A 17,232-nucleotide genomic window follows, 5' to 3' on the forward strand; every position below is an offset into this window, starting at 1 on the left:
CTGAGTCTAAATAAATTACATGTTCAATAGAATTTAATAACTTACTAAAAAATAGCAAGATACTTTTCATCTTATTTTTTTTCAAGTATTCCATGGCTTTTTTTATTCCAGATATCACCTCACCTACAGAATTCTAATAATTTTGATCATGTTTAGAAGCCAAGAAGACTTGAAAGTAATCAGAACTTCAAAGAACTGATCGCAGATACATGGTATATGCAGTCTAATGTCTTTCAGTGTTCCTCTACTTCGAAACAGCAAAAAGCAGTCAGCTTTTCTACTGGAGATGTGATCTAGAAATTCTGAAAAAAAATACAGTGTTACACAGGAATGTAAACTGTTCTCTTTAAGCCCATTCTTATGGCAAATACCGTAGAATCAAACAATAAAAAAACAATGTCTGTTATGACAAAATATTCCTGTTATCACAGAATATAAAAAATGGTCTGTTGCTACCTTTGAGTTCTGGCTGTAGAGCTGGTTTGCACATGAAGAATTTGGCAAAGGTCAAACAACTGCCCAGTAAGTACTGCTAGGTGCTTGTTGAATGCTGCACAGAAAATTTGGAAATATTTATTTTTATTACTTTTTTTTTTTATGATAGGCTGTATTACTTTATAGCAATTGATAATCCAGCCGATGCCTTTCATTACATTTTGTAAGTTTATTACAATTCTTTTAAACTGAGACTTCTATTTTAGTAAGTTCCCTTTTCTTCATGGCAATGGGACAGAAAACATCTACTAATTCATTTGAAAACTAAATCTCTTTTTGCTTTGAATAAGATGTAATTATTATATATTTATGGCAAGGTTTAAAAATTAAAAGCAAAACTATTTATCATTTTTCTTCTATGCCACCAGAAAGCAGGAGGGAAAGGGTATATGAAGATCCAAAGGAGAGAAATAAAATTTATGAGCATATGGGAAAAAAATTACAAGATATGGCTGTCTAATGAGTGTTTAGGATTGGATACAGCAGAGGTCAAACATACTTGAAATTAAGTCAGACCCTGAATGTACTTAATGACATTTGAAAGGGATGATCTACAAGAACCATACAACCAGGTCTACATCATCTTCACCTGGATTACTTTTCTTAGGACTTATTTTTTTAATTAAAAAAACTAGAAAAAAATTGACCTTTGCTCCTATGACTACAAACCTGGTTTTATTTAGGGTTCTAAGAAGATTTAATGGTGCATAATTGCTTTATCAGTTTTCTCAACATAAATCATAATTTCAGTGCCATCAAAGATGAAGTTTCAGAAAATCAAGTTTCTCTATAAATAGGCACATGAAGCACATGAAGGAATGATGGAAGAATAATTACATTCCCATCCTACTCTCTGCATTATGTGAAGATTTTTTTCAGTTTAAATCACTAAACATTCTACCCTAATGTGCTCTCTTCCTCCAAATGATCATTTCCAAAAGAGATGGAAAACTGGAAATGTTCACAGGCATGGTCCTTCTACCTTGTTGTCCTTTCCTGACTAATGAATAACAATACAATAAATGCTTTTAAGATATTGTTTACGTGTTCCAAATAGTGCAGATATTAAGGAATCAGAAATTATAAAAAATTTACCTCCTTTCTTTCCTTCTTCTCCCCTACTTCCTGTGTGGGCACAGAAGATATCAAAACCATCACTGTTGTTTATACCCAAATTTTTAAAAAACAACACAGAGTCAAAATATCACCATACAGATTTAAAAATTAGTTTTCTTGGGTTTATAATCAAGTGATAATTTCACTCTGTGACATTACTTCTTACATAAGAGATGGAAGCACTTTTCCTCCACTAAATTTAGTACTTTGAAATCTGGAAGAGGGGTAAGAAAGAGGAATAGACAGCTCTCTACTGTGTAACTTTGACTTTCCCAGTACCCCTATAAGATGACAAGACTCATAAAAGTCAGGAGATAGGATGAAAAAAAAGGTTATCTGGTTCTCCTATGATATCTGGAAGTCAGAAAACATGTAGCAATTTTCAAAATAAATAAAATAATTGCTATAAAGGGAAATAGTTGGGTAATTCCACTACCTGGACTCACATTTTGGTCATTAGTTAAAGCTAGAAGTTTTTGAGAAATTAAGCAATAACAGGTGCATCACAGGATGTTGGATGAGAGATACTGGTAAAGGCAACTTCTTCCTCATGTGGTCTTTAAATTTTCCCCTAAATATTTTTTTCTGTTTTCTTTCTTTTTTGTTTTTCAGAGACAAAGTAGAACAGGAACAACAACAGGGAAAAAGAAAACCCAAAAGCAAAAGCCACCACACTATAGGACTATCAGGTCACGTTGTAAGTCCAAGTACTCCAGAATCCCATAAAACACTGGCCCATTGCCTACTTCAACATACAGTCTTTTGCAGAGTAAAAATTGCATATTTAAGTCTTTGTGCTCTGCTTACAGTCCTTTTTATTGTTTTCCATGTCCTAGCTACATTTCATGAAAAGTTGTTAAGCTTTGTTCAGGCACGGCTTTCAATGAAAGAAGACTGACAATGAGACGAGAGTCTTTTATAAAACCAAACTGAAAACTTTTCTTGAGACATCCTTCTGGGATTCTTCTTGTCCTTGGGCAGGATTTTTGCATGTAAGTAGGAGATAATGCAGGCTGAAGAGATCTCTTTTTAAAAGTTTTGCTAATTTTCATTAGGCTGGTTCACATGAGTTCTCTGGGCCCCTCAGTGGAGGATTTTAATCACATTGTGTCTTTTGTGCTACAGTGATCACAATGCTAATCTCTGTAATTCCACATTTGGGAGCCCACTTTTCAAAGTGTAAACAACTGACACTGTCTTCATAAAGAACATTTTTCCAGAGGGAATGAAAGAGTAGAGTCACAGAGAAGGATCGTAAGCCAAAAACTGAAAATAAAATAATGTGATTGTACAAGGAAAAATAAACCATCCTCAATTTCCTTCCCTTGTGCTCTAGAATGTGCATGAATAAATTATATTTGAATAAATTTTGTGAGGGAGAAGACTTTGCCTGTTTGATCAGACTCAACCATCCAGATAAAGCCAGACTGGGAAAAAACCCCATAACTTTAAAAAAAATGTAATTCCTACAGGGCTTCAAGCATGATAAATGACAAGAGCTCTGAGATACTGGTAGAGTTGTGTTTTAATGCTGTTTAATGGCATTTGCTATTAACATCACTTATACAAGGATGATATTGACTTCTAATTCCTTTAAAAGATGATCTTTCATCAAATCTGTATTACTGAAATCCTTTTTATCATTACACAGATTGCAGATGACTTCATGGGATCTATTAATGCTTCAAGTGACAGAATGCTACAGCACACAACTAAATTTAGAGAAGAAGAAGAGAAAGGCAGACCTATAATCACTGTCCACACAAAGGAAAAATGAAGGCACCATGCCAATTTGTGCATTAGCTATCCCAAATACCTTAAGATATTTCTTCCACCTCAATAAATTTACACTGCACTATTAATAACGGCATAACTCCTGCACTCTCAATTTCAGGGTACAATACTGTTATTGCTACAATGCTCTAACATAAAAAGCTTCTATAGATCTGGCCATCATGAGATGCCATCAGAAGATGTAGCAAGGAGCTGAATTTGGGATAATGCACTTACAATGTTTGCCATGCTCCCATATTACTTCAAATATCTAACAGAAGATCACACAAGGACTTTAATCTACAAGGCCAGAAAATGGCAAGATAACTATTTTTTTTTTGCCCACACCAGAAAGTTACAGCATTATAATGAATATAACACTCTTAACCTTTTTTTTTGTACTTTTATAAAGTACTACTATAAGTTCATTTGCATATTGCTCATCTATTCCTCTGGTTTGAAACATGACATACTTCAGCATTTCATGAATTATCCCATTTACTGCAGAACAATTAACTGGGACCAAAGGGAAAGAAGCCTATAGTTCAGTGACTGTGTCATGATATGTTCATTAGAAATTTATATATATGCCACAGAAAGTTTATGAAATGCAAGGTTTTAGATTATGCTGGTGAAAATAGTTCCTGGTACACCACAGAAAGCTGAGGATTGGTGAGTTTTCTGATTAAGATTCTCTTTGGTGAATATAACTTATCAAGAAAATCTTTTACAAACACCAGGAAAGCACTAGATATTTTGTGTAAAAACCACAACAAGCTATTTAAGACTTCACAAATACTCAGGCAGCTCCTAGGACCCCTAGTCACAATGACTTTAAAGATGTGATCTAATCCTCACTGCAGTTCCTTTGCATTCAACAAGTATTTGCTCCCTAAGGCCTGTCCCTCCAACAGGTTATGCATGACTGGGTTCAATTTTCTTTCACTTCCATCATTTACAAAATTTCTCTACCCTCAGCACCCCACTGGCTTGCGGATTACTCTGGAAGGCGTGAAGAAAATGGAGGAGAGAGGACTTTCTTCCCTCTTTTTTTTTTTTTTCTTCTGGACAGTTGATTAATCAATCAACCTAATCTTCCACCCAGGCTTCACGACCAAATACAAAATGTCTATAAACTGCAAATAATTTCTGTAATACTTTGTTCCCTCAGTATGTTTGCCACAACTTTTTGAGACCCATCAGGCAGATCAGTGAGATTATGAATGCCTTTGATATAGCTGAATTAAAAAAAAAAAAGTGAATAGAATAACACAAGTCCACATTTAGCACTAGAGGCTAAAGTGTGTGCTACAGAAGCTTCATCCATACATGAATCTGTATATTGTGGATGATGACTGTTGCCAGCAAGGGAAATGAGGGCTGAAGGAAAGATAAGCCAAAATTTTAAGAAACATGTATCTTCTGCATGTTTTTAGTACCAAATATTCCAAGATCTTGCTTCTTAGTATGAGGTGATGGCAAAAGAAACTGCTGTCCAGAGATCAGATATGGACTGATACTTCCCTTGAATGGTTTACAATCACAGGAATTTTTTTCCATATTAATATTGCACAACTTTTAAGAAGAGTGATAACGTGTGATTCATCAAAGGGATTTTAGTGGCCCACTCAGTACTCAAAGAGATTTCCCATTTGGGTTTTAAGTGTTCTCAAAGTTTTGACAAATTGTGTAAAACAATCATACTTAATTCCTTATGACTAATCAAAGCAAACTAGTACAAATTCACTTTAATTCTGTAGGAGAGTCTCAATTCAGGGATTTACTGGGTTTTTTTCCCCTTTTAACACCCTTAATTAATTCATCTGAACATTTTAGAGAATTTCCTTTTAGAGAGCACCTATACATTAATTCTTCTCTCATTATTCATCATTAAGCCACTTCATTACTGTCCCAAGAGTATTCAAACTTCACAATACCACACACTTTTCAGGGTCTTTTGTTTCATTCTGGAATATCTACAGTGCACCTTAAACCACTGAGAGAAGTATCATTGTAGTAGTATGAGGAGAAGTACTAGTAGTAGTAGTGGAATATGGTGGTTGTAGTTAGAAGGAAAATTTAAATGTGGGCTAGAATTAACAAGGAGAAGCTGATCCTTGGGATAACTCAATAAATCACAGTAGAATTACATTACTGTAGAGTTAAGATTCCAGAGATTAAGAAGCAGAAATTACTAAATTTCTCCAAAACCAGGAGGAAGTATTTTCATAAACAGGTGAAAATGTATTTTTACTTCATTACAAATGCAAACTTCACTCTGATATACTAGTTTTCCCATATACTGTTTTCCACAGTGTTACCAACCACAAAATCAGTATCTGTAAGATGTTATCACTTTATTTTGACTGGAGCTTCAGGAGAATTAAAAAGACTGGTGAAGACCTCATGCTCCTTCCTTGAGGATTTCTGCGGTCTTTTCAATTTCATTTTGGCCTGCTGATTTGCTCTCTACCATCAGTACTTCCAAACTGGATGAAAGAGAAGCGCAGAACATGCCTCAGGGCAGTCTGCAGGACGAGAGCAGGCAGCTGCTTACCTGTTTAACCGCGTACAGGAGGCGCCCGTAGCTGTACACCATGACCATCACGGGGACAGCCAAGCAGAAGATGAAGAGACAGACGATGTAGGATGTGGACTCGGCCGACTCCGAGGACCAGCGTACAGAACAGCTTGTGCCTGCACCTTCTACCCCATAACTGCTCCAGCCAAGCAGAGGTGGCAGGGTCCAGACCAGGGAATAAATCCAGGAGCCACCGACTGCCAGCAGAGCCTTGCGGAAATCATGGCTGCGCTTGTGGCACAGGGTGAGAGTGCTGTAGCGCTCATAGGACAGCACAGCCAGGGAGACCAGGGACACGACACCTGCAATGAACCAAGCAATATAAATGCTTACTTCCATTATTTTGCATGTATCCATTCCAAATCCCAAGAAACCAGAAATGATTTTTTTGGTTATGTATTTAAAGCCAACAGTGAAAACTATTTCCATTATTCTCTATGCGTTAATCCTCACTCGTCATGGTTGCTCTGTCCATCATGTCGAATTTTGTTTAACTCATATTTATCTTACATTGGAAGATTTTTATACTTTTATACAGATATTCATCTTCTAGTCAGGTTTTCAGCTTTATCTGTTTTTTTACTCAGGGGAAATCAATTTTCTATCTGAGCTAATAAAACGGCGAAAGATTCCCTTGATAAGAACTATTCAATTTTTAAAGTCCATGAGCATTTTCAAATAGTGCATTGACTTTTACAGGCAGAGGAAAAAAAAAAAAAAAAAAGCCATATATTCATGACTGGGAGCTCCAAAGTGAAAGAAACTTTACTTTTGCTTCTTTTGCTCTCCCCATCAGCTACAGGAACCTTCAGTTCTGACCACTCATATGGAAAAAACAGACATGAAACAGACATGAAAAAAAATCATGACTGGGATATGGCAAGTTGCATCTTTCCTTATATATATATATATATTACATAACCAGGCTTAAAAGTGGTTTGGGTTAGTATTAAATCGTAGGTGTCATAAACCCATTGTATCTTGCAGAGGAAAGCTTTAAAATTCAGGTTGTAGGATATTTCCACTCTCTTTTTCAAGGTTTGGGACCCAACCCCTTTCTACAAAACTTTATTGTTTTCCATGTCTGGTTCTTAGTCACTACTCAATGGAGTAGGTTTTGTTATTTCCTATTGTTTTGTTCTCCTTGCAGCTTCCTTGCAATTCTTGGTGACACAATACTGGATACTTCCAAGATTTATGACAGAAGGAACTTGTTTGAAGAGCTTTAAAACCATATTTTCCAATGTTTTCTAGTCCCCTTCTTTTGCTCCTGTAAGATGAAAAACCTGAATAAATCAATGTCAGTCCAGTTCTTTCCACGAGTTTTTTCTTGATCTTTGCTATTAGCAATAGCCAACTATACAGTAGCACTGAAATATATAGCCTGCCAAAATTCTCTAATTTTGAGTGGTACCTACTCCCAGCAAATGGGTTAAAAGAAAAAGTGTTCTTCAGGGGAATCCATAGCTGTAATCCATTTCCCCCATTTAACTGTCAGCTTCTCCTATAGCTCCTTCCCAGGCATGGAACAGAGGTGAGTCAGAGGCTTCCCTTGGGAATAGCACTACTCCATCCTTTACCTGGGCAAAAAGCCCCACACACAGACCCACACAGGGCACAGTGGGATATTCTCCCCAGGCACAGCATTTTGTTCCACTTTTCCTTACGATTCAGTGACTCATTTCTGAGTTAACAGGATGCAGGCACAGCTATTTCTGTCATCCTGACAACAATTTGCAATTACTTTGTGCAGAGCTGGGTATGGGAAAGGACCCGTGGGAAATCCAAGCAGTTCTTCCTACAATAGGATGCCTTATTTCTCAGGGGAAAATAAAGCAAAAGGGTGTGAGAAGAGGCAACTTCTGAAGAAGAAAATGCCTTTCTTGTTACAAGAGTCTACTAAATTATTTTCCGTACATTACTGGGAAGTCAGTCCTAAAAAGTAGATACATTTACAGCTGTAATAGCTCCACTAAATTCAGCTGACTTATAAACTTGCTTTAAGGCTAGGCTTTTTTAGAGACAGGGGAGACTTTCTTATCATCCCTCACCTAATCTGATTTCCTACATAACACCACTCTTGAATGCCCTTGGACTCAAGAGTGAAGAATCTACTGCTCTCTTCATGCTCCCAGCCCACACAATTATCTTCACTTTCTTCGCATTGCCACTTTCCAGGTTTATATCTGCCTGACTAAAGAGCTCCTCTCTATCAAAAACATTGAGCTCATGTAGGTACCTAAGGCAAAAATCCAGATTTTATATTTGAAACTTGGGCCTCTGTCAGGTGTTACAGATCTATTTCTGTACTTCAGATTAGATAATCATGGACTAACAGAAAACTGTCTGAGGGACAAGAAATCTCTCCCTTATCCCAGCTGGGTGCTCTCCAGCAAAGATCTATTGTTCTTGCTGTACCTCTGATGGCAATTGAGACTGCATTTTCCCTGCTGTCACGAGATGGCAAGTGAGCTGTACTTTTGTTGAGGATATCCTACATTCCTACATGTGTGGGGCTGCCTAGAATACCCAGATAGGATATTCAGGTTTCCCTAGCTCAGGGCTCTTCTTCCTGGATTGCTGCTTTCACCGCTGGGCTCTCAGCTCCAGACTGGCTGCCAGCTCTGCCTGCTCATCCCTGTGGCTGTGCTACTGCCCAGCAGCTCCTCCTGCTGTGTATTGTCATGATTTATGGCAAACATTTACTCTTCCTCTTGTCTTCACCTACTGCCCAAGGAAGATGCTTAGCTTTTCTCACACTGGTATTTATGATGGATGGCTTTATGGCATGGCTCTGAAGACAACTGACCATGAATGCAGGGTTACTTGTTTTCAGACACAGAAAATCTCTGTCTTGCACCAGCATAGGATTAATGTTCAGATATTAAATTACGATCATAGTGATGTTAGTCAAGAATAAATCAAATATCAGCAATCAGACAGAAGCACAAAAGTTGCCTTTAAATTATAGAAAATAATTTTCTTCTCAATACAGAAGAAAATTCACAACCCTTAACTGTACATCTTGGCAGGAGCCAATTCATCTTCTCTCACCTTATTATTGAGTTCCACTGACATGACACAAACTACACTTTTCTGGGGAGGACAAGAATTGTAATTTATGGAATCCCAGACCACAGAAGTTCAGGGAAAAAATGCCATTATCTTTGGGTTTGGCACAGTAAGGCTTCAAGGTTTGAACTTTTTAATAGCACTAAAATTAATACCACTATGCATTGACTTCTAATACTTTCAAGACATGGGAAAATGAGGAGTACACTGAAGAGATAAAGACATAAAAGAAAAATAAATAAGAGATATAAGAGATAAGAGATAAAAGAATTCAACATTCTTTATGTGGTTCAAACTTAGTAAGCCCAGCTAACTTTTCAGAAAAAATGAAATTACTTTGAAAGAACAGAACTGGTGCTTTGAAAGACAAAAAATATAAATCCAAAGCCAAAATCAAAATAAAAATTTAACAAGTAGCTTTTTCCAACAATGAGATTAATTTGGTTGAATTGGCTGAGCATAATTAAAACACTTATTACCCAGGTGAGAAAGAAACAACAGAGGCCACTGCAACCCTCTCTCAGTCTACTTTGTGTGACATTGGACAGCATACAAAAAGTCACAAGAAGTGCCCCAACACTGCAGCTCCATCCAGCCTTGCTGATGGAGGGCTTTTCACCTTAACACAGAAGTCAAGACTGGTCAAAACCAAGCTACATCAAGAGTAACTTTGTTGCAATGTTGGGGCAGAGAAGCTCCAAGATCCCTGATTGATAAGAATATCCTCAGCTTTTTCATTACAAAAAAACCCCAACTAAACAGATTTTTTTTTATTCTCACACTTGCATTAGTTCAATAACTAAATCCTAGAAATTTATCCTACCACTATCCTTTCATCCGTTATAATATCTACTAATTTGCTGGACTGAAACAACATCATTTCATAAAAGAGGCAAAACCAGGTTTTGTGTTCGGTACTTAATTTGACACTGGCTGGAAATAAAATAAGAGGATCAGGAGTACATAACCTGTCAGCTTGCAGTGAATGAGCTGCCAGCAAAAAACTGATGATTGCCTTGTTCTTTATATGCTTTTCTATAGCATCCAGTGCAATCCTCCCCATAATTTTTCCAGGTACTGATTTTAGACTAACAGGCTTGTAGTTTCCTCAGCCCTTCCTCCTGCCCTTCTTGTAATCTGTTTTGGCTAAAGTAGAATAAAGCCTCCCAGTTTTCATTCTGCCTTCTAGCTTTGCATACAGAGTTCTCTTAATGCCAGGTGCATTTAACTGTTGTGACCTTTGTTAGAAATCCTGCAGCTTTCTGGTATTCTATTTCACGCACTATCTGTTGCAGTCAGAGGAACTAGTGAGAATCACAGCTTAAAAACAAAAAGCAATTAAATACTTTAGGATTGTCTCTGAAGAAAAGACTTGAGCACAATCTCCATGGCCTTAATAACCAAAAAACAAATTTAAAAAAAATTAATGTAAGCTATAAAAAGAAGGAAATAATTATAATTCTTTGTGCCAACGTTTCATTCTTATTAAGTAGTAACGTTTATGAATGTGTAGACTCTGTATAATAATTTCAAATGAGTAATTTTTTCTAGAACTGCAACAAAATTAGGTTCACAAATTGCAAATCTAAATGGAATTTGCTTCCAACAAATATTTAGAGCCTCAAGCTGGTACCTAGACAAATAACTGCACAGGAGTCAATCACAGTGAGAAATGTAATTTTCTCCCCCAATATTTCATGAATATATAGGAACAAAAATGAGATTTGCACTGAACAGCACTGAAAAATGTCAAAAATTCCACTGCAGATTGCATTACAGGAATAGATAATTATTCAAAAGTTAACCATGGAAATAAGTGACTTTGAGACTAGCTGGATGTGGAGCATAAGGCTTGCTACACAGCAATTAGGTGCAGTGAGTAAAGTGCAAGAAATTAAATTTCAAGTCATAAACCAGGACAGACATCTATTTATAGGGCTGTCATCTGAGACATTATCTATTATTTACTTTTATTTAAGGATCTGTACATTTCTCCCTGGCAGCAGCTGTGTGAAAAGCACAGCAAATCATTACACTTTGCTCCCATGGGTTCTAGCTAAAAGTGTTACATTTTCTTATTAGTTTTTGATGGTTTATGCTGCTCACTGATGTAGTAATTGGAATGGGGAAGCAGCTCACCCATGGTCTGGAGGCTGTGGAAAACTGAGAACCCCAGCCTACACTGGATCAACGTTTTAACTACTAACTTAGACATATCTGCCCCCTTAAATGGCTTGAAGGTCATTACACTACATCATGGTTAGAGTCCTGGAGCAGTCCTGATTGCATGTTGAAAGGGATATCCAGTTCCAGTTATCAAGGACCAGAGGCAATGGAAAGAAAACACAGGTAACCTTAGGCAGACTGAGAATGGAGGGATGCAACAGCACCTTCTTCAACAAGAAATTAATGGAGAAAAACTAAATCCAAGGGCTTGAGAAAACCCAAGATAGATTTCCCACACCCAATCTCCATGAAGGTTGATTTTTCCCATTCACAGGCATTGTCTCATAGTTTTCAGCCACTCCTATTCTCACACCCACAGGATCTGTGCTCAAGAGGTCTTGTCTAGAATTTATTTTGTGCAACAGAGAGAACAAGAGACTCCAGCTATCAGTTCATAAAATCCTTTGCTTACATGTACCTCCCTGGCAACAAATTGGGTTTTGGATAGAGCTTTTATATACTTTAGGAGTCCACTGTCATGAAATCCTTCATTGCTTACAAATCCTGCCTGTACAAACCTTGTATGTCTGAGGCAAAACTGCTGCTCCCTGTTGGCTTTTCCTTGAGGTCATGCTCCTCTCAGTGGGTGCAGGATCCTCCACCCATGAGTTATCACATTCTCTTGTTATCAGCACACAATCCTTCAGGCTTGGCTGAGTCAATACCTTTTACTGCTGGAAACAGAATTCTCTGTTACATGCACAAGCTGTTCTCACTCTTCTGCTGTGCTGTCTTCAGGATTTTACACCACCATTCCCTCTCTGCATCATATGTACCAACCTCAGTGACCCCACAGTAAGTCCGTACATGTCCCAGTACCACTGCAGCCCACATCCAGCCCAAACCCAGCTGCTGAGACAGAGACAGGGCAAAACACAGCTGAGAGCCTGGTGCAAGGCATGGAAGCAGGGTGTGCCTGGGTGTTCTGCTGCTGAGCCCCATGGCAGGATGGTGGAAGCTGAGCACCCCTGGGGGTGCATCAGACCGTCTGCCAGCCATGAACAAAATGCAGAGGAGAAATCAAGGGGAGAGTAAGTGACACCAGGTTCCCACACGGAATCTATGGGATCATCTAATTACTCTAGAGGGGTCTGCCAGTGGCAGAGGTTATCCAACAGGGACTCCCACCATTGCTGCTTAAAGGTGTTGCTGAATAAAAACAATGATGCTTCATGCATTCACAAGACTCCGTTCATATGGAGTGTGCATGTAATACCCACTCCTGAGGGGCAGCTTTCATATAACATCCTGGTGTGGTGATTTAACACCAGCCAGAAATTAATCTCTAAATAAGCCACTCCCTCTTGCCCTTCAGGCAAAAGAGGGGCAAAGGTAGGGACTACAGGCTGAAATAATAATTTATTGAAAGCAAACAGAAATGGAAAGAAAAGCACAGTAATAGCAATATTAATAACAAAAATATACAAAAAGAGAAGGTGCTTTACACACAAGGAGTTGTTCACCACCTCAGCTTAGTTCTGTGTGGCCACCAGGACAAAGTCAGGCTGGTGGCCATTCCCATGCCCAGCACCATATGGTTTTTCCAGATGAAGAAAAGATGGTGGGCACTTCCTGCAGTCAGCACTCCTGTTCCCAAGCCTGAGACAATGAAAATCATGATGGACAAATCCCCCAAAAGCTGGATAGTCTATGCTGTGACACCTGTTTTTTCCCAGATCACCATGCTCCACTGGTTCAATTCCATGTGGCTTGGCTACTTTGAATTCTTGTTCCACCCTGCTCCACCTGCCTCCACTCTGCTCATTTCAGCTCAGCTTGGCTGGGACAAGGCTCCCCTCCACCCCTCTGCTCCCTGCAGATGTTTCCTGCACCAGAGCTGCTTTTCAGCCCAATGTCTTGGAGCCAAGGCTGCCACTTTTTCAGAACCACGTCTCCAAGCCATGTCTTGGAGGAACAGGGAAAGGGACAGGCAGTGGTGACAGAGGACAGAGTCCACAGGGCTGATCCCAGCAAAGACTCCCAGTGAAGAGTGACACAAAATGACACACTGCCAGGGGCGCACTCAGCTTCTCTTCCCCCAGAAACCACACCTGCAGTGATGATGTGTGTGTTATGGAATAACAACCAGGCCACATCCTAACAGTGTTGAGCTTCACCCTCTCTCCACAGCCAGGACAGCTGGGAAAGACATCATGCAGCTGGAAGTGCAAGAGGAATGAGAACCAGCAGCTGGAAGTGCAAGAAGAATGAGAACCAGCAGCTGGCATGCTGGGACCCACCAAAATTTGCACCTTTCCTTTTGAACTCTGGTCCCTGTGCAGTGGTGAACAGTGAACTTGGAGAGGCAGTGAGCAAGGAAGAGCACCATGCTGGAAGGACACTAGCAGGGATGGAAGAGGCATGCTCTGGTCTCCACTTAGGACTGCTGTGCTGGTAAATGCCTAACAGGAGCAAGAGGCAGGTCTCTCAGAAATGTTATGCATCCTAACACGTTCTCTTCTTTCTAGTCCCTCAGTTTTCACCTTCTAACTCTGCTGTTCCATTAGCTGGAGAATATGCTAAAAAGCTCTGTGGCACAGTAAGATGGAGGAGGTAAGATGGAGATACACCCCAAGTTGGGAGTATTGGGGAATCCTCTGCTGAAGTATTCTGTGTTTCTTCTGGATGACATTGGGTTTGCCCAAGAACTTAAACACAGAAGAACAGCAGTAAGAAACAGCTCTCTTCAAATGAAGCCTCTTGATACCTCAAATTTCAAGTACTGAGTTTAATTACAAGTTGTGCTACTGAACGATATTATATGAATATGTTATTGAATTATACAAAACTAGTTTGATCAGTGACTCAGTACTGCTTTCAAGGGAAATAACTTTCCTGAATATAAACTAGAGCATTACTGATAGTTCTCTTCAAAAATAAAACACCCCACATGTGAAAATGAAACATAAATAATTTAAGCAACTTAAAAGTTGTGACATTTTCAACATATCTGTACTTCTGTATCTCCTTAGAAGTCTTTCTGAAAACATATTATCATCTTCCAGGGACTATGCATGAAATACAATCTCTAGGTCTAGTATTTGCAATAGAGGTTTAGAAGCTGCAAGAGACAAAAAAAAAAATAAAGTCTTTTTATAATACGTGCTTATTTTTCAGGAGCAATTTTGTTGATCTGGGCAACAGTATCTTACCTAACAGCGTCCACAGCATCAGAGGCTTTATAAGAGCAATCCATGCTATCACCACCTGGGTTTCCATTTTTTATATATTAGTTAATGTTAAAGCTGATAAGCAAAATCATCAGGCTCCGTTTCCATTAAAATCAATACATTTCTTCCACAAAAATACAATAGTGCTCACTCCAGTAGTTGCTGTCATCAGAGATTTCTTTGCAGGTGAGGAGGGAAGAATATTATAATGATAAAAGCAGAAACTTTCAAAAGCTGATTTGTTGACCTGTTTTTCTCACAGCCTATAGTCCTGAGGTGACCTTATGATGCTGAATTGTATCCCCATCTGGTTAGCCCAGTAATAAGTTCTGCACCTTTAAAACTAGATCTGAAAGCAAAGTGGGGGAGAAGGAAAAGCAGTGGAATTTTTTTCGTGGCTGTATTCAAAACCTGGAGACAAGCAGTGCCCTCGGAGTTCTCTGCTCTGCAGACAGATGGGGAGCTTTCCCTTGTCTGTTCTCTGGGTTCTCTCTTGTTAGCTGAAGCCAGAAGGTTTTTTGGGAGCTGTTCAGCCACTGTTTGGTCCGGGAACACCAGGGCTATCATCTGGGGGCCCCCCAAACTACGCTGCAGCCGGGACACCAGACCCGAGCCCCAGAGAGACTGAGACGAGGAAACAGCCAGGAAAAGGACTCTGAGCTACAAATGGACTCTCTCTGAATTTACCATCACTTCAGAACAACAAGAGGTTCCATTGTCCAATATTATTAATTTTCACATACTTGTGAATACTTTGCTTGTTAAATAAACAGGTTTTTCCACATTTCTCAGAGGAGATTTGTGTCTCCCAAACTTGTGGGGGGAGAGGCTGCTTGAATTTGCTTTCTAGAGTGGCCCCTTCAGAGGTTTCCTCCCAAATTTACCCTAAACCAGGACACACATGCACTTTAGTAAAATATGAAAAACTCCTAAGTCCCAGCATCACAGAGTTAAAAATAGCAAAACTTGTTAATTGCTTAAGTAATAATTAAAATTCCATTTTGCCTTCTAGCTTAGAGTTCCATAATAGACATTTCATTGCTAGGGAAAAATATACATCATATACAGTCTCCAGTGAGGTTCTGCAGGTTACATCTCTTTTTTTTATGATACTGGAATTGCCAAAAAGTGGCGCTGAGAATGTTGATTGGTCTGTAAAACCTGGGATAGGCAGCCTGGAATGAAACAAATTCAGTTAAATTGATAGAACACGGTTAGATAGCAACTTTCATTGCCAGTAGAGCTAGTGAGAAGGTACTATAAAATGAGAAAATCTGAGAGAGAAACATGTCAGAGATTGTGAATATGGAATTTCACAAGATATTAATATCAAAGGTTTCAGTTTTTCTTGCAGGGGATTTGGTGTTTGGTTTTTTGGTGGTTTTTGTTTGGTTTTTTATTTTATTTTTTTAGATGATAAATACAAATGAATATTCAGAAGGGATCCAAACAGGTCTGTGGAGTGGCAGACATATATGGCTACTGTTCCTTCTTCACTACACCTCCAGAATTTTGTCCACTTTTTCCTTTCTGTCCCAAACAAAAAAGAGATACATATTTTATAGGCCTGCATCCAACTGCCAGCAGATTTTGGCAGAAGACCCCAAACCTTTCCAGAGTTAAAAAGAAAAACCTGCTGAACCTAGAAGGTATTTCAGAGTTAAGATGGATGGACTCAAAGTGAGGTCTGGTCTTGGTGGAAAGCCAGCCATTACTAGCCTGACTTTCCTGAAGTTCATCAAATAAAGAAATCACAGAAGAACATTTTGTGATACAGCAAAACCACAATGTGAATATAACAACTGGTAAGTTCAGGGCTAAAATACAGGAAATGAACTGCAGAGGAGTGAATGGATGCCCCAAAAACTGACAGAAGCAGCTGAAAATACAGTGTGCTTCCAAAACAATATTGGCTTTATTTGGATATGCCTATTAAATATTTATATTATAAACACAGAATAAATGGTCAAAAAAACCCAACAAATATTCTTTAATTTGGTGACTCTGATTCTAGTTGTTCCCATATATTAGGGATCAGAGCACAACTTCCTTTTGATTTTTAATGCATTAAAAGCATTTCTACTTACTTGAAATTGAGAAAATATTTCCCACAATCATTTTCTGAATATTAGCAGTTACAACCATTTTCCAAATACAGGCTACCTCTGATATCAACCATTCACTCTGAACAGAAATAAATCCACCAATTGCCATTTATCTAATGCCTGCTCCTTCTTCACCTCCAGAATTTGTTCTATTTTGCTAAAGATGATTTGGAATCATGAATCCATTAGAACAGGCAATCATTCCCTTCTCCAAAGAATTATCCTCCTGCTTAACTCTAATGGGAGTCACAGTTTAACTTTGCACTTGAAAGAAATCACTGAGAAATCATTGTTGGATACAACTCTACTGAGAGAAGTATGAAAACAAGCATTATTGGTCCTGTTCAATAAATCTTTTTTGTTATTTTATCAATGGTCATTTTGGCGTTTCGTCCTTTGTACAACATATCCTTTCCTCTGTATTTGGTGATATCTTCAATACAGACAGCATGCATTGCTTTTAATTGGAAATAAATCTCTTGGGTTTTCCTCTTTTTTCCCCCCTCCTTTGCTGAGTTTTTAAAGGTGTTTATTTTGTGCTTTAAAGGTGGTGTTAATTCCTAGCTGTGTCTGGTGCCTTAATGTGCATCACTGAGTACTACCGTATTTTTTCTGTAATGTTATTTAACATGCCTATGCATCCAAACAACAAACTCCCAGCGGCATAAACAGCGCAAAGAATTCCCTTTTGCAT

At 38.6% G+C, this 17,232-nt stretch overlaps 1 protein-coding gene across 1 annotated transcript in view; it reads right to left on the reverse strand.

Moving 5' to 3' along the window:
- The window catches only part of LOC111922686 (pinopsin-like), a 74,155-nt gene that overhangs the window by 43,675 nt on the left and 13,248 nt on the right, over positions 1 to 17,232 (reverse strand). Inside the window, exon 2 of the mRNA XM_023918214.2 lies at positions 5,942 to 6,267. Coding sequence (XP_023773982.1) covers positions 5,942 to 6,267 — 326 coding nt within the window. The remainder of the gene's footprint in view (positions 1 to 5,941; positions 6,268 to 17,232) is intronic.

The sequence above is a fragment of the Cyanistes caeruleus genome, chromosome 3 (genome assembly GCF_971803275.1).
Source record: "Cyanistes caeruleus chromosome 3, bCyaCae1.hap1.1, whole genome shotgun sequence".
Lineage (NCBI taxonomy): Eukaryota > Metazoa > Chordata > Aves > Passeriformes > Paridae > Cyanistes > Cyanistes caeruleus.